Genomic DNA, 24,750 nt, shown 5'->3' on the forward strand with positions numbered 1-24,750 from the left:
AAAGAGATGACCAACATTATAAAAAAGAAGAAGAAGGAAATGAAGAATTAAAATAAAATCTACATTGGAGATGTTTGGTAAACTGTGTCTGCATACTTTCCATTTCCTCTACACCTGTTCTCTCACCAATCTTCTCTCAACATTCTGCTAATGCAAGACAGGGTAATCTATGCTTTAGGCACAGATTATATTTTCATGTCACCAGGTAGAGGAGAGAACTATAGCCACATAGTAAATCCATCCTATTGCTTTTATCTCCAACTTTGACCTGTAAAAATAGTACCCCATACTATCTCGCACCTGTTTACAGTAGGTTACAATGACATTGCGAGAGGAAATACACACATTCTCCAAACGTTAAAGCTAGTCTAACCTACCATCTCCAACATTTGTCAGACACCGAAGCCTAGAAGCATATGCCATAGAGGTTTATGAATTTAAGCCTGTGCGATGAAGGGGAACACTTAGGGTGCGATCCAAACTCGAGACTCGTACAGTACAGTGACTTCAATCATTGCACACATTTCCTATTGACATCGATGCACTTTTTGCACAAAATGTCTGTTACGCCCGTAGGACCTTGAGTTAGGATTCCACCCCTTAAGAATAACGAAGAGGCGAGACATAGATAAGGAGGTAATACATTGATAAAGGCAGCAACGGCTAAAATGCTAACGCCAACTCCTAACCAGCGTCACCTTTGTTGTTGGCACACCAAGATGGCGTGGGATATCTTTTAGGCTGGATTCTAACTCTCTGCCTTTCACCTCTAAGTGTGCATTCGTTCACTCACCCGTGTGTACTCAACACATTGGAATATGCATGGCATGGACTATATAGGACTACCATATTTCTTAGACCAATCAGATATATAGAAATCCATAAGGGAGAGCGAACAAGTGTACACTTCGGGGTTAGAGAGAGAATTGTAATTCATACAATTCATTCATACAAAAAGTGTGCGTTTGGTTGTTGGGGGTGGGGGGGGTTTAGGGCTGGGGAGGGCGTGCAGCAACAAGGTCAAAGTATCCTCCATATATACACACTCGATAGAAGCTTGTAGCAAAGCGTTTGATAGAGTTCTTTTCAGCATCAGCGGAGCAGGGTCCATGCAGTGATTGTGGGGGGGCGGGGTTTGAAGTTCTCAGGTAGGGGGGAGGAGCAGGGGGTTGGGTGTGTAGTGTGAGACACAAGAGACAGTTTCAAGCCCTGCTTGATACAGTCTTGAGCAGGCTGGGGGGGGAGAGTCGGGGGCAAGGGGGAGGCTGGCTTATAACAGGATCTTGACTCCCCCCTGTGGGGACTGGGCGCCCTGGGAGAGCCCTCGGGGAGGCGCTGGTCCGAACTCTAGCCTCTTCACCAAACTGGAAAATAGAAAGGACATGACGATTAACGAACGCACCGAATTGAGAAGACATAGACATTTTCACTTTTTCGGTGCATAAATTTTTTGGGTATATATGGTCCCAGCAGGAATCAAACCCGCAACCTTCGTACACTCGTGGCTAGCACAATGCTCTACCAACCGAACCACGCTCTACCACCGTACAGATCCACTCACCTCTCGTACTGTGGGGGCGGACTCATGCTACTGGCCTGCAGCTCAGTACTGCCCTCTAGAGCCGAAGGAGTGCTAGGTGCAGCCTGGAGGGACGGTCTGTTTGTCCCGGTTTCGTACACAAAGTCCCGACAAGACGCCAACTTGGACTCCAGGTTCTGGAAAGATGAAAATGTTGTTTATGTCTACGGGGGATTCATAGAGGGGACACAGAGATGCAAAGGGTAGGCACATGCTTTCTTTTCAGTCACAGTTAAGTCTTTGGAGAGCGCCGTCTAGTGTTTATAACTCCTGAGGCCTGAGTTGGTTGATGTTACGATATGGGGGGGGGGGGGGGGGGGGGTCATTTATACAGCAGCTCCTACGACATTGTTCTAATCTACACAGCTTGGCGTCTCTTACCCCGACTTTCCTTAGGAGCTCCCCGACGATGTTGAGAGCAGATATGCGGGCCGACGTCGTGAGCGGCGTCCCCGTTAGGCCGTCACCTGTAGACACAACCACGCACTATTAGCACAACATTACAGCTACTAATACCACTGCAGAGTTCTGTCTCCAAATACAACCAAAGCACATCAAGTCTCCTCATCTTAACTAGCAATGCCATCCCCGATAACTCGTTAAGTTGAATCATTCACAGCCTTAAGAGAACAGTAGAAACAAAAAGTAAAGGATTGACTGATATTTCCCCCTAATCATTTGAGTCATTCCGGATGACTCACCTCGCCGGACACTGGATGGCGGGGGCGTTGAGAATGTACTAAGTGGTTTGGAGGGGGTGGGAAGGAGGGAGGCGTATCCGGAAGAGGGGCGTGAGAGTGGTTCGGTCCGGTCCGTCTCCGTCTTGTTGAGGCTGCCGGACGGGTGTCGCTCCGTCTTCTGTTGCACGGCAAGCTCATGCCGCAGATCTGCCCCGACACACAGGAAGAGCAGACACAGCATATCAGCCATCCATAATGGATAACATTCATCCAAACTAGCAGTATGAAGGATGTCAGGAATCTAACACGGTATATATCTCCTAGTAGCAAGCCAAGGGAAGAGTAGGCCCCCGTTTGAAAAGTCTTGAAATAGATACATCCATCCGTTCACTTTCTTTCCATTTCACCCTTATTTGACCAGGCAAGTTGCCTGAGAGAACACATTCTCATTTGCAGCGAGAATCTGGAGAACTGTTGCAGGGGGAGGGGTGGGGATGAATAAGCCAACTGGGAGCAGAGGGTGACATGTTAACGCCTACTCTTGCGATAAGTGCCATGGGATCTTTAACGGTATTCGGGAGTCGGGACCTCAATTAACCGTCTGTCTTTCTTTCCTTCTTTCCTTCCATGTATAAATCACTGATCTGACATGACTTGATTGGTGGTAAACAAGCAATGAAAATGTTGCTTTGACCAATCCAATCACATTAGATCAGTGACTTCCTCAAGGATGGAAGGAAAGGAAGGAAGGAAGGGTGCATTCAAGTACTCGAATAGGGCCATGTTGTTGTCATCTCCTCAGACAATTGTCAATCAACCATCAGATGACTCATCCTTTAACAGAGAGGCTGGCTGGAGTGTAGAACTAAACAGAGACAGTTGTTGTTGTAACATTAGACGCTCCTGTGGTGAGCTCTCACCTCTGGCTTCGTCCTTGAGCCTCTGCACAGACTCCAGCAGGTTCTCCTTCTCGTCCAGCTCGCCCTCCAGGAAGGCGTTCCTCTCGATCACATGGTTCATCCGCCCCTCAAAGTCCTCCAGGGACATGATGGTCGCCCTGGGAGACGGCAGGGAGGGAGAGACAAGACAGACATGATTACATTAGAAACTGTTTAATTGGTCTTTAGCATCACCAGTTACATCAAACATAAAATCATTGTCATCATTAGTCACCATACACAACAAACTAGCTCATTACTGCCTATATTGGGAGAGCCGCCGTTGTCCATTACGAGCCAAAATTGTGGAACTCCCTGCGAAAGGGTATCAGAGAGGTGGACTCAGTAGACATTTTTAAATGACAGCTGAAAACATATCTTTTTAACCAGTATGTTTTTAACTGGCATATAATTATTAATAATTTTTTTCTTATTATATTCCTACTCATTTTTCATATTTTTATAAAAAATATATATTATTCTTTCTTTTATTAAAGTTGCTCTATTTATTACTGTATTATGGCTGTGCTGAACTATTCATTATTGTGATATGATTGTGCTGAACTGTCAAAGCACGTTGAGCTGCATAATCTAAGCCATTGTAGCTAGAATTCTATCCATGTGCTCTATGGGTGTGGACTGGCATTGGAGGGAATTATATTCTAGATATGATAAAGCATCTAGAATGTTTGCTAATAGTTTGTGTGAAGTCCCTCTTCAACATACAACCTAAATTGTTTTACTTATTTAGACAGGCTCACAAAATACTGAATAACTTCATGTAGGTCAGGAGAAGGTCAAAGCAGACTGACCTCTTTGCCCTTTCCAAGTCATCGTTGGACTGCTCCAGCTCTCTGATGTACTTCTGCAGGTGGTCTCGGACCGCCGTGGTCTCAGCCAGGTCCACCTCTAGTGTGGAGATCTGCCTGAACGCTTCCGAATGCTGGACCTCAAACTTCTCCTGCAATATCACAACAAATAGACAACAGATTATTTTTTCATAATAATAGTCATTTTAGAAAAATGTATTTTTATTATTATTATTATTTAGAAAATGTGTATTATTATTACTTTCACATATTATTAGCAATTAAATATGGTATTATTATTATTATATTATTGATTTAATATTATTATTGATGTATTATATTATTGACAATTAAATATGGTACTATTATATTATTATTGATATGGCCTCTGGTGATGGCCATGTTGTCACGTGTGTGTGTGTGTGTGTGTGTGTGTGTGTGTGTGTGTGTGTGTGTGTGTGTGTGTGTGTGTGTGTGTGTGTGTGTGTGCGTGCGTGCGTGCGTGCGTGCGTGCGTGCGTGTGTGCGTGTGTGTGTGTGTGTGTGTGTGTGTTCTACCTTGATAGTCTCCAGTTCCATACGCAGGCGGTTGTTGTTGGACAGCAGTTCTCTGTTTCGTGCCTCAGTTTGCTTCAGTTCCGTCTCCAGCTCCGCCTCATAGTCTCGACTCATCTGCTGAAACTCCTGCAGCTCCTCCTGAGACTCCTCAGCCCTGAAGACACACACACACACACACACACACACACAACAGTCAAAGATGTCCTACAGTTCAACATAGCTAAGATGAAGTTGATTCTTTGATCTGTGTTACTGGCAGAATTTGAACCCTGGTCTCCCACGTGAAAGACTCAAGCATCTCTCCCATTAAGCCAAGAGGACGTCCTCAAAGTCACAGTTTATAGGTCTCAGACAGGGCTACCTCATCACAAGAGGGTGCTTTCAAACCATGTGCTTGGCAAAAATCCAGACTCTGTCTCACTGATGGAATTCCTTACCTCTGCTGGTGTTTTTCTGCCTGCTCTTTCCAGAAACACAGTTCTTCTTGAAGGGACGCGAACCTTGTTTTATTTGGTTCTCCCATGTCTTTACAGCTGAAGGTATGGTTTCACAGCACCTAAAACAAATCTGAAGAAGAACGCCACATTGTGAGAGCTGAGCTCAACTTCCATGGCACTGCATGATTGCATACATACACACTGCTATTTTGTCTCAGCGAATGTCAGCTATGTTATGCTTATGAATTTCCACTGGTGTAAAATACTTAGCTAGCAAGATTGCGATATAACAGTTTGCTGCCTAGCTGTAAGTTTCATTGATGCAGCAACAGTCACAGACAGTTTAGCTAGCTGGGGTTAGCAACACAGTGAGCTACCGTGATGACACCCACACAAGTACAAACTTTGTGCGATAGGCGATCGTAGAGTTTTCAAATGTCAAGATACTGAACTGCAAAACAAATGCTCACCTGCATGTGGGAAAGCACAACAACACAGCATGTGTATATATCAAGGCAGCAGCATTGTGTTTACAAGACAAACGCGTCGCTGTCGGCTCGGCTCACAGATAGCTAAATCCAAACGATTACACTTGCCAAGTTTACTGCGCGCCATTGGTCGATGGTTCGATGACGTTGAGATCTACAGTCATTTGAACCAATAGAGTGCTGCGGGAGTACTGGGGCCCGCCCCCAGGCAGGACAGAAGGGCAACTGACACTTTTAGACTGCGTTTGTAAATTCGCTCTGGAAATCTGATCAGAACTCATGGAAAGCCTCTTGTTCAATCAAATTACTTGGTCCCTCTATGACGTTGAACTTATTGTGCGCTCCGCGCTCTCAGAGCGAATTTACGAACGCACCCATTCAGGGCATCAGTTATGGCATTTTACTGACCGAACACACATGAATCATAGACATGATGAACATGTGAATAATCTCATGACAACATTCAAAAGATTTAAATGACTGTCTGGAAACTTCTAGAATATATTGTGTGCAACTCGCCTGGCGGGAAATTATCTTTATGAAATGTGATAGCTGTTATTTAATTGTATCCAGGCAAGCACATACATTATGATTATGTTTTTAAGTTAGCCTTGCATATTGATAGCTAAATGCAATTTGTCACATACTAACTGTATGGTACTACTCTACGTATCTCTTCTCATGTTGAGCTTGTTTGAACCATTCACAAGTTTTTTGAAAAATGGGGGACTGTGTACATTTGCGACAGTAGCGATGTCGTTGGAGGCACATCTCCGGTTAGAAAAGGGGTCCGGTTTCTAGGAGACCGAACGGGGGGAAAAGTTGGAGGGAGGTGTGAAGAAAGGAAGCCAGGCAGGTAGGAAATAACCGGATTAATATCCCATGTAAAGGTATTCACTAGCTAGTACCGCAAATAGAATATACGTAGTCGTACACGTAGATATGATATAGCTATAGTATATGGTCGTACCTGACCAACACCAGCGGGCTAGCATGTAGCTAGCTAGCTCAACAACAATAGTCAATCAGTTAGCATTAGCCAGTTGATCCATTTTACCTCACGTTTATAAACGGGAACAGTGTCATTCGATGCTTTTCTGTTTTGTAAATAATTCAAGGACATTACGTCCTTTGCGTTAGCTGGTAAGATACACACTGACATTTAGCTGAAAGTGGTGTTTGTACCACAACAATATAACCGCGTACCAAACAATTGATGGCTTGCTACGTAGCCTACTGTTACAACCTTAGATCCCGCTAGCATAATGGGTCAATATATGTTATTATAGGTTTCTGCATTTGTATAGCTCGTTTACCCGACGTAAGCTGGTGTGAAATGTAGCTTATATATATATATCTATATTTACAATTTGGTTTTATTCGTAACATGCACAATATGAGCTAGTTTCTGTTTGTCCTCTCTGTTGATGTTTGATGACGCACGTCATCGGAAACGCAGATATGACATAAAAGTCACAGTCTACGGATGAAACTCGTGAATTTAGGGGATTGCATCACCGCCGGGACGCAAACTATGTTGTAATCCTTCTTCCAACCTTCAAGTTCAGTTGCCATGCAGAAGTGCTGGCTGGCTGGCTGGACCAACAACTTGTAAGACAGTAGAAATGCTACAACAGACCAATGTTTACAAACAAAGACCTCCTCTGTTCTCTTCCTTCAGGCAAGCATGAGAAGGAAGCGCGATGAAAGAATGGTGAAAAGCCCTGCAAGGTTCGATGATGGAAGGACTGGGAAAAGACAGATCAATATGCAGTTCTAGGTCCTTCCCATGGCTCAGTCACCCAGAGAGAGACACTTCAACCCGTCTATGGAATCTCACAGATTGCTTCTCTGCCTACGAGAAAACCGCCCCTTACACAGAAAAACAAGTGGGTAGATATAATAATAATAATAATAATCCATTTTGTTCATTAGATTGCTGAAAAGTGCTGGTGCTCAGAATTCAAAGTTTTATTCATTTCAGTTGGACCGCTCGGGGGCTCGGATATGAAGTGTATGTAAAGAAAAGAGGACGGATCCCTTTAAAGATGTTTGATTTGCAGACGGGTTTTTAGAACAAGCTCCTTCATCAAAGCATGCAGTTCATTTATATAGCGCTTCTTTCACAAATCCAGAGCACGAAGTAACATCATGAACTTGGGGGGGCTAGTATCACTGGGATGCAAACTATTTTTCAACCCATTATACCATAAGTTGTAATGCAAGAAGTACTGGTGGGTCTAACAAATTGTAGGCTAGTAGGAGTGCAAAAAACATAACATGCATAAGTAATATCTCATGGGGCGTGGAGGATTCAATGAAGCGTTGTCAGTCTAAAGGCCATTGATTGCTCCAGAGGGAATATATTAAACCATAGACTTGTACGGCCAGGATTGTATAATAGGCTATAAACTGTTCTTTACTGACCCTGATCGTTGCATGTCGTAAATCCTCCCTCTGGAGGCTGTGTGTTTCTGTTTCCCCAGACACAGATGAAGGGTAGTTCTTCTTCTAGTTCTTCTAAAAGTAACCATTTTAATATAAAAGATGCATTTTAGTCTATGATTAGGATTAATCTGTGTCCGGGTAGCCAGTCACTTTAATGTCAACTTTCCTCTTTCCCAGAGCGATTACATGGACGGCAGAAAGCCAGTGTTGGAGCTGAAAGACGTCCCCCCTCCTCCGCATCATGCCTCCTCCCTCTCCTCCTCGCAACCCTTCCCCCTGGCCCCCCTCCCTCTACCCCCTCCCTGTCTGCAGCAGCAGCAACAAGATTCCCTCCAACAACAACAAGGGGGTAGTCCCAAAGTAAGCATGTGCGCCCACTGTGAGGGGAGCTTACAGCTCCAGCACTGCACCAACAGTGGTTATGGGGTCAGTGCTTTCGGCGGAAGTAGTAGGCCTAGTGGTGTTCACGGCACTACTTTAAATAGTAGTGCTCTTGGTGGCGGAGGTAGCAGTAGTACTGTTTCACTGTATCTTCCTTCCAGCTCTCAGGAAGCCACAATAAAGATAAAGACCAATAAAGACCATAGTAGCACTATAGGGGCCTGTCAGATGGCCCCATCCCTCCACGCACACTCCTTCCCTGGGCACGTAGGTGGAGGGGACATCCTAAGCTCCCTCCACAGCTCTGGGGGCTACAAGTTCCAGATGCCCTCAGTGGCTACCACCTCCCAGCCCCTGTCCTCTCACTCACACCTCCCCTGCTGTACAGGGGGGCTCCTGCGGCCCCTTCACCACACCTACGCCTCGGCACCTTTACCCTACAGTCAGACCAAACTCATGCCCTCCTCCACTCCCCTTGCGGCCCCCCTGCACGGTGACTGTCTGGCCTCCCCTGCGTACTACAACCCTGCCATCAGGGGGAGCCAGCGAGCCACAGTGCCACACGGTGACTGCACAGCAACCACGGCACACTTTTGTTCTAACCACCCCGCGCACCTAAATGTACCACACACGGTTTGTCTGAAGGGGGGACACTACTGCCGGGAATGTTTGACCAAGGTTGGTTGCATTCTCTTTGTTCACTGTGGTTGTTATAGAATGTCTAGTAGATTCGGGCTGCAAAAAATAAGTTTACTTATAGACTGATCAGGGTTTCCGTTAGAAAAACTTTGTGCCGGTCAACGTGTCCGGGAAGATTTCAATTTACCGGACAAACGTGAGATATTCCGGTCATCATATTCAAATATAATATAGCTGTTTGTCGCGGTGATTACTGTTGTGTAGCCTATATATGCCGTTTAATGTCTATTTCTCATCCGATACGATTAGATGCGAGCTATATAATAATAGGCTTTCATGATTCGCATGCGCGCTATGCCATATGTCCAGCGCTGAACGCGCGCCACACTGATGACATGCGATGCCATTTTTTGCCATGTGAAATGCAACTTGTAGCTGAGAGTGCAGCTTATTGTTAGCCGTTGCATTAGCCTGCTCACAGTGGCCTGACCGCCGATATGTGCTCACTGCACCGCCTGTGATCAGTGAGAGCCGACATTCTCATATTCGCTATATGCTATATTATATATATCATATTCGTTGCTCCTCTCGTGAATCCGTTATTCCTCCCCGATGTTTTTGCACGGTGAGCAGAACATTTTTCCTTCCCCATCTAAACGCAGCCAGGGGAAATGTTCTTTCCATTCAACTCGGAACCCTCCAGTTGGCTGGAGGAGCCACTACCTCCATCTCTTTACAGTCAGACTTCTTGTAGCTTGGTTTCATGAAGTCATTGTTAAGCTTACTTTGTCTTGCCATGTTTACCTCTCGCTCGCTATGGTGCACTTTGAGCTGCAACGTTTGCAGGTTAAAAGCAGGGTTGCCAGATGGGCCGGGTTATCGCCGAATGGACTACTGGGTTTAGCGGTAATAGACTGGTTAGGCTGTAAAATCCCATCTGGCAACCCTGCCGCCGCTGTTTCGCGGAGTCATCATCATGCCGGTGTCAAATCATATAATAATAAAAGAAATATAGCCTATATATTCGTCTTTTTTAATATAGAAGGAATCAGAATGTGACAATTAAACTTTAGCGAATTGTATTCAAATTGTGCTTAGAGGGAATTATTTTCACCGGACATTATGACCGAATAGGTTTCAATTTGTCGGACTTCAATAGATTTTACCGGACAAAGACCGGTAATTACCGGTTAACGGAAACCCTGAGACTGATGTATAGTTGATTCACTTACTTAGACAAATGTGCTTACTTTGGATAAAAGCATCTACTAAATGACTTAAATGTAAATGCAACTAATTACATTTTTTTTTGTAATCTGTAATTTATTTTTATAATTGAATATTCTATAGAATCATGACAAACTGTAAAAGTAGTTACATATTTCGACAAAGACTCACAGAATTTTCATCGATTCTAGTAATCTTTCCAGCCCTATAGTAGATATGTCTTGAGAAACGTTGACTTGAACAATCACATTTTTGACACAAATAAATATGACAGCAGTCATTTAAATCAACATGCATAGGCCACCGTGAGGCGATTGAGCCTACACATTGTAGTGGATGAGTCTGAGTTGATGGTGATACAGCCCAAAAGATGCATGTTGGTGATTGTGGGGTGCTATTAATGAGCTAGACTAGTCAGTGTTTAGCTTCTGACGACGTTGTTCTCGCCACAGCCTATGAGAGGTTTGGCAGACCCAGACCAGGTGTGGCCCAACCTCCCCCCGACCCAGTCCGCCCCCGTGCCCATCCCCATGTGCAACGGCTGTGGGACGTCCTCAGATGGACTGCTCCTGCTGGGGACCAGCCTGGGCAAATCTGGGACCAAATATGGTCAGTCAAATGTTCTGTACTAAGTTAGGATGGAATTGGAAGATGTGAGGCATTTCGTTGACCCTCCTATCTGAAATATGAATTGGATTATTACAACAGTTGTCCATTGTTATTGTTGAAAGGTTACCAACAAGTTGTCATCACCAATTTAGCCAAACTATTATGTGTTTTATATTATTTTGTTTTGTTTGTAATAAAGATTTATTGGGATGATTTAATAATAATATATATTTTTAAAAACGTCATAATAGCAGTTTTCTAAAGCAGGTTACGAAGCACTTCACATAAAAGGAGAGAAAATAAAACTGGTTAAAAGAGGACCAAACTTGTGTGCAAAAGTGTCAGAATTTATAATGATAATCAAGTTAATCGAACATAAAAAGTAGTAGGTCAGTAACCTCATGTTCCGGCAGGTTCTCCCGAGGGCGGGGGTCCAGAGAACATCCCTCCCGTTGGCGTGTTCTGGGACATAGAGAACTGCTGCGTCCCCAGCGGCCGCTCCGCCGCCGCCATCGTCCAGCGGATCCGCAACCGCTTCTTCCAGGGCCACCGCGAGGCCGAGTTCATGTGTGTCTGTGACATCAGCAAGGAGAACAAGGCCGTCATCCAGGAGCTCAACAACTGCCAGGTAACACAACAACACTGCGGATGATCTCCATAATCTCAGTTATGACCTCAATAACCTAAATTCTCCCAGGTTTCTCTTTTAGGAAAAGCGTCTAGAGTTGTGTATGACATTAACATTTTTGGCATTTAGCAGACGCCTTTATCCAAAGCGACTTGGAACCAATACATTTGGCTAAGTAAGTGAATCTTCTATCCACCAGTCATGGCAGGAAAAAGTAGTGTATGCTCAGGAGCCAGGGGCCGTTGGCAGTGGTGCTAGAAGCAGGAAGAATGAGAGGTATATCTTACTGTGTGAGGTGTGTGTTATAGTCTTCTGTTCATGTGTTTTCTCCAGGTGACCGTAGCGCACATTAACGCTACAGCCAAGAACGCTGCGGACGACAAGCTTCGCCAGAGCCTTCGGCGGTTCGCAGAAACGCACACCGCCCCCGCCAGTGTGGTGCTGGTCTCTGGTGAGGGCTGCCTCACCAATTCAAACTTAACTTACTTTTTATTTACTGGGTTTATTTAATATTATATATGAGTATTTTCTTCTTACCGTGTCTAAGTATTTAGTGTCTTACGTCATATATTATATGAATACTTCGTATTTCATTTTATTGTGAGCATCAACAAAACTCCTCAAGTCTTTTGTAATTGAAACCTTTTAGCATAGACATGAATCGGGCTGAATTTTGATTGAGCATTGTTACAATGATTTTCAGATTATTTACTGGACCTGTATACCACTCCTACATTTGTACTCCTACTCCCATGTCACCTGACCCATCCACCCCTGTTCTGTCTGCCTGCAGGTGACGTGAACTTTGCCAGCGAGCTGAGTGACCTCCGCCATCGCCATGGTTTCCAGGTGATCCTGGTCCACAAGAGCCAGACGTCCGATGCCCTCCTGCAGCACGCCCACTGCCACGTGGCCTTCGAGGAGATCACCGCCGACCTGCCTCTCAGGACCGTCAAATCACAGGTAGGCTGCAGATCACAGCTGATGTTTCCCCTGGGAAAAATAAAGTTCTGTCCATCATTATTATTTTGTTGGAATTAGTATTCTAGAGTAACAGAAACGTTTTCAATAAAACCTTCTGTGGGAATCTTACTTTTCAATCTCCTGACTTTTTGACCAGCGTCCCCTGTATAAATAACAGACAGATCCAAAATAAATATTATCGTTCAGACAACAGTGGAATTCTGTGACCTGTCACAGGACCATTATATTCATTTCAAAACGCTCAAAAACTCAAACCCAGAGCGGCCTCTCTCTTTCCATCCCTCCCTCCCTCCCTCCCCCCTACCCCCCCTCCCCAACCAGCCCAGTTCCAACCTGCTCTATGTGCACAACCTCCCCACCAACCGCGACGGGAAGAGCCTGAGCACCAGGCTGCGCCGCCTGTCAGACAACTGCGGCGGCAAGGTGCAGGGCGTGTCCTCGGGCACGGCCGTGCTCCGCTTCGGCAGCCTGGAGCTGGCCGAGCGCGCCCGCAAGCGCATGGAGAACGAGGACGTGTACGGCCACCGCATCAGCCTCTCCTTTTCCCCCCGTCCCAAAGATGGTGGCGGCTGCCCCGACCCCCAGCCCTCCTCCTCTGTCCTCCCCCCGTCCTCCTTCTCTTTCCTCCCTGTGGACAAGCCGCGATCCCCTAGGAGGAACAGGCGCGCTAACCGCCTGTGTAGGGAGGCCGCCCCCGCCTCGGTGCCCGAGAGGCCCTACAGCCCCAGGAGGGGTAGTGGTGGTGGTGGTGGTGGTCCCCCCCCCGGCGGCCCCCCAGCCAAGCCCCCTCAGGTCAGCAGCCTGTCTGTGCCTGCTGCCCGTGCTAACCCATGTGCTAACCCCTGTGCTAGCCTCTAGCCCTGTAGCTTCTAGCATGTTTCCTGCAGCTCCCTGTTCTGTCGCTGGCATGTTCTGTGTTGCAGTGTGTCATAATAGCCGCCACAGTTAATTGTCCCATGCATCCGTTGCACTGTGTTCTAATGTTTGTCCGTCCCCTCTGTGGAAGTCGTCTCATCAGTAACCTGCTTCTCTTGTCTGTCCTGCAGTACTGCAGTGTGCGCCTTGCAGAATGGCCAACTAGACGCTCTGCTTGCACTGTTGCATTGCGCTCTGCTCTTTTCCTGCCCGTCCATGTTGTTTTTGTCGAGAAATGGAGCTGAGGGGGGAAGACTGGAGAATGGTGATATTCAATGGAACAACTGTTTCATGAGGGGGGTGGGGGGGGGGGATTCAATAGGTCACACACAACCATAAATGGCAATCGGGGGGAGGCCGGTGGAGGTAGAAATCGGCAGGCTCATTGGAATGAGGTGCGTGGATTTCTACCCCCCACTGAGCCACACCTGTAACTACCATAGATACAGCCTAGTAGGTGCTTTTACATAGATATATTTGCTAACAATCTCCAATCAAACTTCCCCACAGCTTTATCAATTTCTCTTTCCTTTTGCTCTGTGCGTTTCAGCCAACTGTGCGTTCCATTCATGCAGTAGATAGTAGTGCATGTATTTATTTGCGGAGCCTGAAATCGGAGGACAGGCTCATTGTAATGCATGGAATGAGCAATGGTACCATCCTCTTATTTCTACCTCCACCAGCCTCCCGTGGTGATTATCCACTAACACTCTGGTTGTCTCCCCCCCTGCCCCCTCCCTGGTCCAGGAGCTGAGTGGTCTGGAGTCCAAGCCTAAGATAGGGTTCCCCCTGGAGAAAGGCCGGCCCGCCTCCTCGCCTCCCCACAGCAACGGAGAGAACCCCCAGCAGCACCCCAAGCCGTGCCTCATAGGGGAGTCCATGTACCGCAACCGGAGGTATGCTAAGAAGCACAGGGAATATGCTCTTGTTAAAAACAAAATGATTAACTCACTAGCTAAGGTGTTCTACGTGGTATTTACCGAGCAACTTGAATCATCATTCATGCATTTTGATGAATAAAGTTGCCCGTGGCATGTTGGCAATTTGGGCAACTTTATCCACCCTCGGCACTAAATGACTTAAGTGTTCTTCTACCATGTCATTCAGCATTTCCCACTAAGTTTGGGTTGTATTTGTTTTTTTACTAAGAACTGGCTACATTCTACCCTCTGTTCTATCTTATCGACAACGGGAAGTCTAGAGGAACAGTCGTTGGTTGTCAGAGAACTGACTGTGTCTGAATCATTGTAATGTCTGCCTCATGCCCCCCCCCCTCCCCTATCTATCAGGAGAGAGTCTTCCACCCCTCGCAGTCTGCCGAACTCCCCAGTGGAGCGTGGGCAGCGTAGCTCCGCAGAGTTCCAGGTCGTCACGCCCTCGGCCTTCAGCAAGCTGACCCTGCAGAGGACCTACAGCCCTCTGGTGCTCTCCCAAGGGTCCTGGTCCTCCAGGTGAGACCCCCCCCCCCCCAGGGTGTCTGGATGATTGACTACTCCGATCATACATAGTGGAGGAGGGTTTCGTGCTCGAAGAACGAGAGAAGAACTGCTGCTGTATAATATGTCATTAGATGAGTGTGACACTTTTAATATAAACACATTTTATTTATCTTAGATTAAAAACATGACTGTTCGGTCTCACAACCCTCATCAGACGATAAGCTAATTAACATTTATTTTTTATATTGAGTTTGTTTTCGTCTCCCCTTTAAATTGCTGTTTTGCATTTATCTTGTCTGTCCCAAAATCTCACTCCCCACTTTTGAGGTTAAACAGAAACAGAAACAGATGAAAACAGATGAGGTTTGACGCCAAGTTCTCAACCGTGTAAAAACCTTCTCCTCAATTGGCTGCTTATCATTGCTTCTGCCTCCCCCCCACCCCTCCTGCTCCAGGAGTGTGTCCCCCTGCCTGTCCAGTCGATCCTCTCCCCTATTGGGCCCTCCCCTCCGCAGCCCCTGCCCAGACGCCCCCCCGGAGCCCTTCTCTGACGGGGCTGACATCCAGGTGGCCAACCTGGACTACAGGATGTCCCGCAAGGAGCTGCAGCAGATCCTGCATGACGCCTTCTCCAGACACGGCAGGGTGGGTGCATGGGAGGCTGGTAGAGGTAGAAGTCGGAGGACGGGCTCATTGTAATCCATGGAATGAGGAATAGTATCAAATTCATGTGTTTGACTGACAATGGTTTTAGGAGCCGATTGGATTGATAATGTTAACTAACGACTTTAGTGTGGTAGAGACTGTGCTGTGTACAATAAGTGACGTGTGTGTGTGTGTGTGTCCAGGTGAAAGGTGTGGAGCTGAGCCCCCACACAGACTACCAGCTGAAGGCCACAGTCCAGATGGTGTCCCTCCAGCAGGCCATCAGTGCGGTGAGCGGGCTCCACCGCTACAAGATTGGAGGCAAGCGCATCCACGTGTCCCTGGTCACCGGTGCCAACAACAAGTCCCTGGTCATGCTCAGGTACATACAGGGCAGCTCCGTCCACGTTGGGGAAAGGCTTTCTCACATGCACGTGGCAGAATGTTGTAAATAACTTCCTATAAAATGTTTTATATTTCCTATACTGTGCAGTTCAGAGGTCAGCGTTATCCTCCAGGACGCACCAGCCAGCTGCCTTCCCCTTTTCAAGTTCACGGAAATCTATGAGAAAAAGTGAGTGTCTCTCCCTTCAGATTCCTCTGAAAACTATTAAATCATTGTGATAATTCTCCCCCCCCCCCATACAATGAAAGGCAATTGCTATCTCAATGTAATTAACGACCACTACCTCTCCCTCCCCTCCAGGTTTGCCCGTAAGCTGGTGGTGAGCGACCTCTACAGGCTGCCGGAGGTAGTGGCGGTGCGTGAGCAGGGTGGGACCAGGCTGGTGTGCCTGCTGCCCAGTAGCCAGACCAGGCAGAGTCCCCTGGGGTCGTCCCAGTCCCAGGAGGGCTCCTCCACCAGCGGCAGCCCCGTGGTGTTTGAGGAGCTGGAGTACCACGAGCCTGTCTGTAGGCATCACTACCCACAGCAGTGCTTCAGGTATGGGGGCACACACACACATTTACATTTACATTTTGGACATTTAGCAGACGCCTTTATCCAAAGCGACTTACAACATACCGTTAACATAACATTACTACTTGCATAATGCTATGAAAGACATTGGTCCCCTTCATGTTAGATGAGCATTGTCATAGTACTGAAGCCCAGACTCATTCCACACCTGATCTGATGTGTCATCCCCTTTCTCATCCCCTTTCTCATCCCCTTTCTCATCCCCTTTCCTCACCCCCCCCCCCCCCCCCCCCCCCTATAGTGAGGCAGACTTTGACCCAGACTCGTACAAGATCCTGTTTGTGGTGGTCTCTCTGAAGGCTCTGGCCTCCCAGGTCCACAGTCTGCTGCAGTCCCACGACGGCACTGTGCCTCTGCTCAGGTAACCACCCTCATTCACACTACAGAGCTCAACCAAGCTGAGCTGAGATGCGCTGGGCTGGTAACACATCCAGTTGCTGATACCAGCCAGCACAGTATGGTTTAGGCTGGCCCTGTAGTGTGTACAGCACCTAACTCTGTGCATAACCCCCGATGTTGAAATTCATAACTGATTTTATTCAGTTTATCACTTTTTTTGTGTGCTAGTATTTCACTATGGCAGGGAGTGGTTCCTTGAAAGATTTGTGTTGTAGGAAATATTACCAAAATACATTTTCTTCAAGGTCATTTGGCAACTCTATAGCTCCTTTAAAAGTCTTAAGTCGTGTTAAAACATGTTGATCTACTAAGTCGCCCTTCCCTCCAGTTTCCCAGAATGCTATGCGTCAGAGTTCAGCCCGCTGCGGTTGGCGGAGGAGGGGCAGATGGAGGGCGGCGTGCCCCTGGAGCACCTGATCACCTGCATCCCAGGCATCACCATCGTCACGGCCCAGAACGGCTTCAAGATCATCAAGTGGATCCACAACAAGCCGCCAGCGCCCAACGCAGGTACGGGACATGTGATCCTAACCCTTATCTTGACCATAACCCTAAACTTTAACCCTTATCTTAACCATAACCCTAAACCATAACCCTAACCCTTATCTTAACCATAACCCTAAACTTTAACCCTTATCTTATCCATAACCCTAAACCTTAAGCTTAACCGTTGTCTTCAGTACTTGGGTTTAAGGAGGCAATAACAATAATGGTTATGTGATGAGCTCCTAGTGCCCTGGCTGTTCTCAGATAAACACCACAGGAAAGTGCTGTGGACCGACAGGCATCGACTACTACGCTGTTAGAAAGCTTCGATTTGTCAGAAAAGGGGGTGAGCTCCTAATAAAGATGTGTGGTGTGTGTGTGTGTGTGTGTGTGTGTTAGACCCGTGGGTGCCGCGCTGCAAGAGCCCGGTGGGGAACCCCCAGCTGATCCAGTTCAGCCGTGAGATCATCGACCTGATGAGGAGCCAGCCCTTCTGCATGATGCCCATCAGCAGGTTCATCCCAGCCTACCACCACCACTTCGCCAAGCAGTGCCGCGTCTCTGACTACGGATACTCCAAACTGCTGGAGCTGCTGGAGGCCGTGCCACACGTACTGCAGGTACACACACACACACAACTCGGCAGACACGCACCTCAAAAGACACACACACACACACACACACAACTCAACAGGCACGCACCTCAAAAGAGACACACACACACACACACGCACAACTCGACAGACACACACACCTCAAAAGACACACACACACACACACCTTGAAAGACAAATACACGCACACTCTTTTTATGTCACATCAGTACCTTGCTCTGCATGCAAGGAAGACACACGTTTATGCATTGAGCCGTCTCACCTGGATTTAGGCTACACGCACGACTCAGTTCATAAGCACTGCCACTTTGAAACCCAATTTCCTGGAATACTAGGATTAGGACACTTAGCATACACACACACACACACCCTCTTCTGCGTTCAATATGTCCCTGGCGTAGCTCCAAACCTATCGGAGTGTGTAATGAGAGACTAAAGTGATTATGTTCCAGCCAGATGCCCTTTGTCTTCCAGTCTCTAATTGGGTTTGGTCTAGTTCTTCAGGGAACATTACAAGTGTCTGGGTCCTTGATGAATCCTAATTCCGGTTACAAACGACACAGCGCAATTATGTGTGTAATCGACTGGTTCATTGACGAGCGTCTCGTCCGTCTCAGATCCTTGGCATGGGCACCAAGCGCTTGCTGACCCTCACCCACCGTGCCCAGGTGAAGCGCTTCACCCAGGACCTCCTCAAACTGCTCAAGTTCCAGGCTAGCAAGCAGGTGGTCATTAAGGACTTCATGCAGGCCTACCATTGGTCAGTACATCCGGAAACCCCCCCCCCCCCCCTCATTTGGAATTGAAGCCAATGGAATGTGTTTGTGTGTGGTTGTGTGATATTTTTGTGTGTGTGTGTTGTTGACAGGTGTTTCTCCAGAGACTGGCGAGTGCTGGACTACGGGATGTGTGACCTGATGGATCTGCTGGCTGAGATCCCCGACACCACCATCACCATCACGCACCAGGACACCGACACAGTCATCTCCGTGCCCAAGAGAGGTGAGAGGTTCAGAGGTCAACCGCTGCTCAGCACAGAGGACAGCAGGGCTGGGGAGGGGGGGTCAGGATTCATGGTTTGCAGGCCCAGCAAGCCCCCTTAGTTGCAGACTGCTTTTGTAAAATAAAATAAAAAGGATAATTCCAGCTGCTCTGATAAACATGTACAGATTTGATCTCCTTGGTAGATTTATATTTCATGTTATCAAAGACAATGGCTTGAAAGTGACACAAAATAAGTGTGTGTCGTGTGTGTGTCCAGACCGTACTACAGAGGAGATGGAGCGGACCAGGCAGTTTTCCAAGGAGGTGATTGACCTGCTCCGTCACCAGCCCCACTGCCGCATGCCCTTCAGCAAGTTCATCCCCACCTACCACCACCACTTCGGACGCCAGTGCAAGCTCACCTACTACGGCTTCACCAAGCTCATGGAGCTGTTCGAGGCTATCCCCGATGTGCTGCTGGTGAGGGTCTCAGACGTGTGTGTGTGTGTGTTTGTGTTTGGTCAGGGCTAGGGGTGTAACGGATCGCCCCCCACGGTTCGGCACGCATGTGTACCGCGGATCAATTGCAAAATGTAACCAAGTAATAATATTACTTAATATTAGTTAATATCCCTTGTAAATCACAATGTAGAGTTGCCATGAAAAGTGACACGATCCGATCCGTGAGTTAGGTGATCCGTTACACCCCTAGTCAGGGCTCTCTGGCACACTTCAGGGTCTGCTGGTTTTTACTGTGTCTCAACAGTTAAAGAAACTAATTGATTCCCCCCCCAGCTATGAAATGCAAATCAATATATACAGTATAAAAAATGGCCAGACTCTGCAGAACCAAGTTTGCTGCCCTCGTAAGATGTATTATGCTGCAGGAAAGTAAACATAAAAACACACTTGGAGACCAATCCCATCCAGATAACTGTGTGTCTGTGTGTCTCTCTCCACATCTCCCTCCCCAGGTGTTGGAGTGTGGTGAGGAGAAGGTGTTGACCCTGACTGAGGTGGAGCGTGTCAAGGCCCTGGCAGCCCAGCTGGTGAAGCTGCTCCGCGCCCAGAGAGACTCCAGCCTGCCGGCCAACCAGCTGCTCAGCGAGTACAGCAAGACCTTCGGGTACGGCCTCCGCCTGCAGGACTACGACGCCTCCTCCGTGCCCGCCCTGCTGCACAAACTCTGCCACGTCGTCAAGGTACGGACCCCCCCGGCTCTATTCATGCAATCACCGGAAATGCGTCAGGGGGAGGCTAGTGGAGGTAGAACTTGGAGGACAGGCTCATTGGAATGCATGAAATTGTATCAAACGAGATCCATTCCATGCATTACAATGGGTCCGTCCTCCGATTTGTTCTTCCACCAGCCTCCCCTGAAATAAATCTGAATGGAAATAAAGCGGTTGTTGGGAGTGCCCTCTAGTGGTTTGTTTGAACCACAGCATTAGACAGATGGGTTGCTTTTGGGTTGCTTTTCCTAGTTCAGGACACGTGACCAGATCTAGACAGATATATCCAAAATATAGGGCCGGTTTCACAGACAAGGCTTAAGCCTAATCCTAGACTAAAAAACATCTTCAATGGAGATTTTACATTGAAAGTGTGATTTAGTCCAGGACTAGGCTTAAGCCTTGTCTCTGAAACCGGCCCATAGAGACTAAGCTATAGAATATGCACACTCGGTGACGATAATAACCGACCAACAGTCAATGAACATGCATATCAACATGAAATGAATAGGAATAACAGACAAAGTATCACAACAACAAGTGTTAATGAACACTAAAGGTGCGTACCTCCCCCCCCCCCCCTCAGGTGGTGGACGACGGCGCAGGGGGTCGCGAGGTTCAGCTGATCAACAGGAAGTCCCTGCGCTCGCTGACGTGCGAGCTGCTGGCCCTGCTGATGGGCCTGGCGGAGGAGCAGGCCTCGGTCACGGTGGAGGAGCTGAGTCACCTCTACCACAGGGCCCACGTGGCCCTGCTCAACCCCTGTGAATACGGCTTCCTCTCCCTCAGCGAGCTGCTCAAGAGCCTGCCCTACCTCGTGGAGGTACGTGTGGTTTCCGGTTAATGCACGGTTCATGTGAAGCACAGCTTTTTAAAATGGAGGTTTTACTCATTTAAGTCTAGTCGATGAGCTCCAGAAAAAGACCATAGCGTTCACGTTTGAAAGGCAGCACATGAACATTGGCACACATGCATTTTTGTTTTTGTCGCCCTACCTGTTGAAGGTATGTGGGGGTTTGTGTGATTAACCCATTATCTGTCCGGTTTAGTCTTATTGAGAGACTTTTTCAAGAGAGACCTGGTCGATGAATGCAGGGTTTGCAACGTGCAGCATTTAATAAAGCAGTTGTTTTAGTATCACGGTGTTTTACATGGTATGGGGGGGTTGAAATGGTATTAGTCCGATCTCTGCAGTTGCCTGAGTTGCATTACAACAACCTCTGAATGAAACCAGGTGTTACGTTGTTTGTTTGTCCATGTATTGATTTCATGACCAGACTTTGTGTGTAGAGAAGACTTTCATGGCTTCCCTCATCTGTCTCTCTCTGTATCTCTCTCGCTCTCTTTTTGCCCCCCCCAGCTGTTCCATGAAGAGGAGGGTGAGGATGGTGGTCGGGGTGACGAGAGGGTGAGGCTGACCCGGCTCTACCAGTTTGCCCGTAACGTCCGGGCCATGCTCCACACCTACCACTACCACCAGATCTTCCTCACAGAGTTCCCCAGGGCGTACAGCAAGTTCACGGGCCGCAGCCTCACGCCTCGCGCCTATGGCTACGCTAGCCTGGACGAGCTGCTCAGCGCCGTACCACAGGTATAGAATAAGAGGGAGAATTATAATACACCATGTTTATCTACATTATAACTATTGTGTACAGTGCTATCCCCGACATGACAAAACTCTCCTAATCTGCGTGTGTGTGTATACATACACACACAGTACCAGTCAAAAGTTTGGACACACTTCCCCATTGAATAACTTTTGACTGTGTGTGTCTGTCTGTGTGTGTGTGTGTGTGTGTGTGTGTGTGTGTGTGTGTGTGTATTATTATTATTATTATACATCTTTTTTTGCCTTTTTGTAAGACTGCTTTCCAGCACATGTAAGTAAGTAGGTCAGACACCTGATCACTTGGATGTTGTGACATACCCCAATGTGATGAAATCTGGTGAAATCCATAGTGCTTAACCCCCTGGGCTCTCCAGGTTCAGGATTGAGTCAAGCAACGGGCTTCATTTTTTATCTATGGCCACTTTCCTCCAGATTGCTTTTCAGCATGTGGATCAAACTCTAACATGATGAAATCCCAAATTATTAATGAAATTATGCACTGAGATTATTCTTGTATAATGAAAAGTGCTTTATAGATGTTATTTATTATTATTAAATAACTTTGATCCAAATCCATCCATCCATCCATAGTTCCAGTTGCGGTCCACCACATAATAACCAGTGTTCAGTGACTGATCTGTGAAGTAAAGGTTTCATAATGTTTCTCTTTGTGACCAGGTCATCTGGATCAAAGGACACGGTCACAAGAGGATTATCGTTTTGAAGAACAATATGAAAGGTAAACACATGCTGGTCACGCGTATGTCTAGTAATGGCTAATATTCGCTATTTATACACACACACACACACGTACACACACACACCAACAACACTATCTGTTTTGAAACGCACCACCATTGCATAGCCTTCCTTCCTACCGATGACCCTCCTCGAACATTCACAACTGTGCATTCTGCCGTGGACGTAACTGAAGCTTCTCCTCTCCACCCTGGTCCGTTCTCTCCCTCCAGCACGGGCCAGCTCTGCAGCCTCCAACAGCCCCCAGCCGGAGGAGTCTGGGGAGAGCCAGAGAGACAGCCCCTGCAGCAACACACAGCCTGGAGCTCACAGCCCAGGTAGCTAAACGCTGGAGTGCATCTGGAGTCAGAACAGGGGAAATGAGTGTTGTCGGGCACTATTCCCTTTCAAGATTATTTCAAGAGACGTTCCAACTGCTGCTTCTTAAAAAGAAGAAGAATGAAATCCCTGACCCTGGTGTACATATGTATCCTCCTTAGATACTCAGTAGTGCTATTTTGGGGCTCCCATAAGGCTGCAGCTGTTTAGGCTAATCACCTACAGCCAAGGTCAGGGCCAAACCGCAAAAACAGTTTTTAAAAGGCGGAAACAACTCCTTCAGCCGTTGTGTTACCTTTCTCCTACCCCTCCCTCTCTTCTCAGGTGGAGGTGTGGAGGCTGAGCTGCTGTGCCTGACGTCCCCCGTGGACCTGCTGTGTGGTCCCGTGCCCTCCTGCCTGCCCTCCCCCCAGCTGCACCCTGACCCCGTCCTCCTCCAGCAGGCCGACCTCATCCGCTTCGAGGAGCAGACCCCCTCTCCGGTCCCAGGTAGGCAGCGCACAAACAACCAGTGTTTTTTTGCATTGATAGTATTTGAATGGACATTGAATGGATCTCTATAGTCCTTTTCCAGACACTCATTACGTGCGCCCCTCTTACATTATTTGGAGAGAACCCTGTGTCATGTCCCAGCTTTGCTGAATTCTAGTGGCTGTGAGGTGACTTGGAAAGTATTGACTATGTGATAGTTGTAGGATCTCTACTGGGTGTGGGACTTATCACCTGACCTTCTGCCTAAAACATCCTGCACGGAAGGTTAGAGTGAAACATGGGAGGAGGGCCCAAAATGGCCTCTTCTTCATCGTGTTTCCATTGTGTGTTCACAGAGAGCGATAGAACGGAGGAAGCTGCTGACGTGGTTGTTGTCGCGCCTGCCGTGTGCGACGTTGCACCACAACCGACTGTGGCCAGACAGCCTACCAATGCTGTGGTTACAGGAGTAACCAAGGCCCCACAGCCCCTAACAACGCTCAAGATGGCGTCCATGGACAGCCCCGGCAAAAGGGCTCTCCGTAGCAAAGTGAAGCTGGCTGCTAATTTCTCTTTCACAGCTGCCCCCTGACCGCCCCCCCCCCACACACACACACATGCACACACACAACACAACTCCCAAGTGATGAGTTAATTGGCTACATTGTTAACAGTCAAGAATGTTTTTTATTCTTACTCTTGTCCCTCAACGCCACCAATCTGTTGCATTATTTCCTTTATGCCTTTTCTCCAATCAATTTTACCATGTGTTTTTCCCCTCCTTCATTTCACACAGTGTTTCATCTTGATGTGGGTGTTTTACTCAAAGCCATGAGTTTTTGTTGTTGCAGTTTTTCTGCAACTCTTAATTTTTCTATTCAAAGCTTTGTAACTATGGTCAGATTATAATGTATGTCCAGGTACTGAACATTCTGTTCGGAACACTGCTTCTGTGAAAGTTTAAAAAGAAAAATGGCCTGAAAGAAACAAAAATACGGAGTTAGTTGACACTGTAGTCACACGTTTACACGGAGAGCGCACGAGGTGCCAAATTTGCCTTTGAAGTCACAAGCCAACCCCCAGATTTAGCAAACATATTTGCCTTATCTGCCATTTTATAGTGTTGATTATTTAAACAGTAGATTGAGGAAACTCTGAGAAAAGCTAATGATGATCATATTAATCATGATTTGATTAATGATTAATTTGATTAATTTGATTTGATTAATGATTAATCATGATGAGACACTTGATTTGACTATTATGATACTACTATGACTATGGTTCAAGAAATTATCATGCCATGAAAAGCTAATGATGATAATATTAAGAAATTGTCATGCCATGAAAAGCTAATGATCATATTAGTCATGATTTGATTAATGATTAATTTGATTTGATTAATGATTAATCATGATGAGACACTTGATTTGACTATTATGATATTATGATACTACTATGACTATGGTTCAAGAAATTGTCATGCCATCTTCATC

The 24,750-nt window shown here is 47.1% G+C and overlaps 2 protein-coding genes across 2 annotated transcripts; one reads left to right on the forward strand and one right to left on the reverse strand.

Annotated features, from left to right (window-relative positions):
- Window positions 1–1,270: 1,270 nt before the first annotated feature.
- LOC308151979 (nuclear distribution protein nudE homolog 1-A-like) lies at window positions 1,271–5,537 on the reverse strand (the record flags this gene model as incomplete). Its single annotated transcript, XM_080524883.1, has 9 exons — window positions 5,471–5,537; window positions 5,001–5,130; window positions 4,564–4,717; window positions 4,010–4,158; window positions 3,180–3,316; window positions 2,281–2,466; window positions 1,961–2,046; window positions 1,562–1,716; window positions 1,271–1,364 (listed from the first exon to the last, which is right to left on the reverse strand). Exons 2-9 carry the CDS (start codon window positions 5,084–5,086, stop codon window positions 1,271–1,273), a joined length of 1,047 nt encoding a protein of 348 aa, XP_080381009.1. The 5' UTR covers window positions 5,087–5,130; window positions 5,471–5,537.
- Window positions 5,538–8,545: 3,008 nt separating this feature from the next.
- Window positions 8,546–24,148, forward strand: marf1 (meiosis regulator and mRNA stability factor 1; the record flags this gene model as incomplete). The annotated part of the gene is made up of 25 exons (XM_080522721.1): window positions 8,546–8,995; window positions 10,636–10,792; window positions 11,206–11,420; window positions 11,754–11,871; window positions 12,214–12,383; window positions 12,726–13,196; window positions 14,067–14,215; window positions 14,609–14,770; window positions 15,214–15,403; window positions 15,607–15,785; window positions 15,897–15,977; window positions 16,110–16,346; window positions 16,624–16,743; window positions 17,110–17,291; window positions 17,667–17,887; window positions 18,499–18,641; window positions 18,750–18,883; window positions 19,143–19,345; window positions 19,840–20,067; window positions 20,684–20,920; window positions 21,458–21,688; window positions 22,385–22,445; window positions 22,678–22,782; window positions 23,108–23,272; window positions 23,611–24,148. 25 exons carry the CDS (start codon window positions 8,546–8,548, stop codon window positions 23,844–23,846), a joined length of 4,845 nt encoding a protein of 1,614 aa, XP_080378847.1. The 3' UTR covers window positions 23,847–24,148.
- Window positions 24,149–24,750: the final 602 nt, after the last annotated feature.

This window comes from Nansenia antarctica (assembly GCF_963989245.1).
Source record: "Nansenia antarctica genome assembly, chromosome: 2".
NCBI lineage: Eukaryota > Metazoa > Chordata > Actinopteri > Argentiniformes > Microstomatidae > Nansenia > Nansenia antarctica.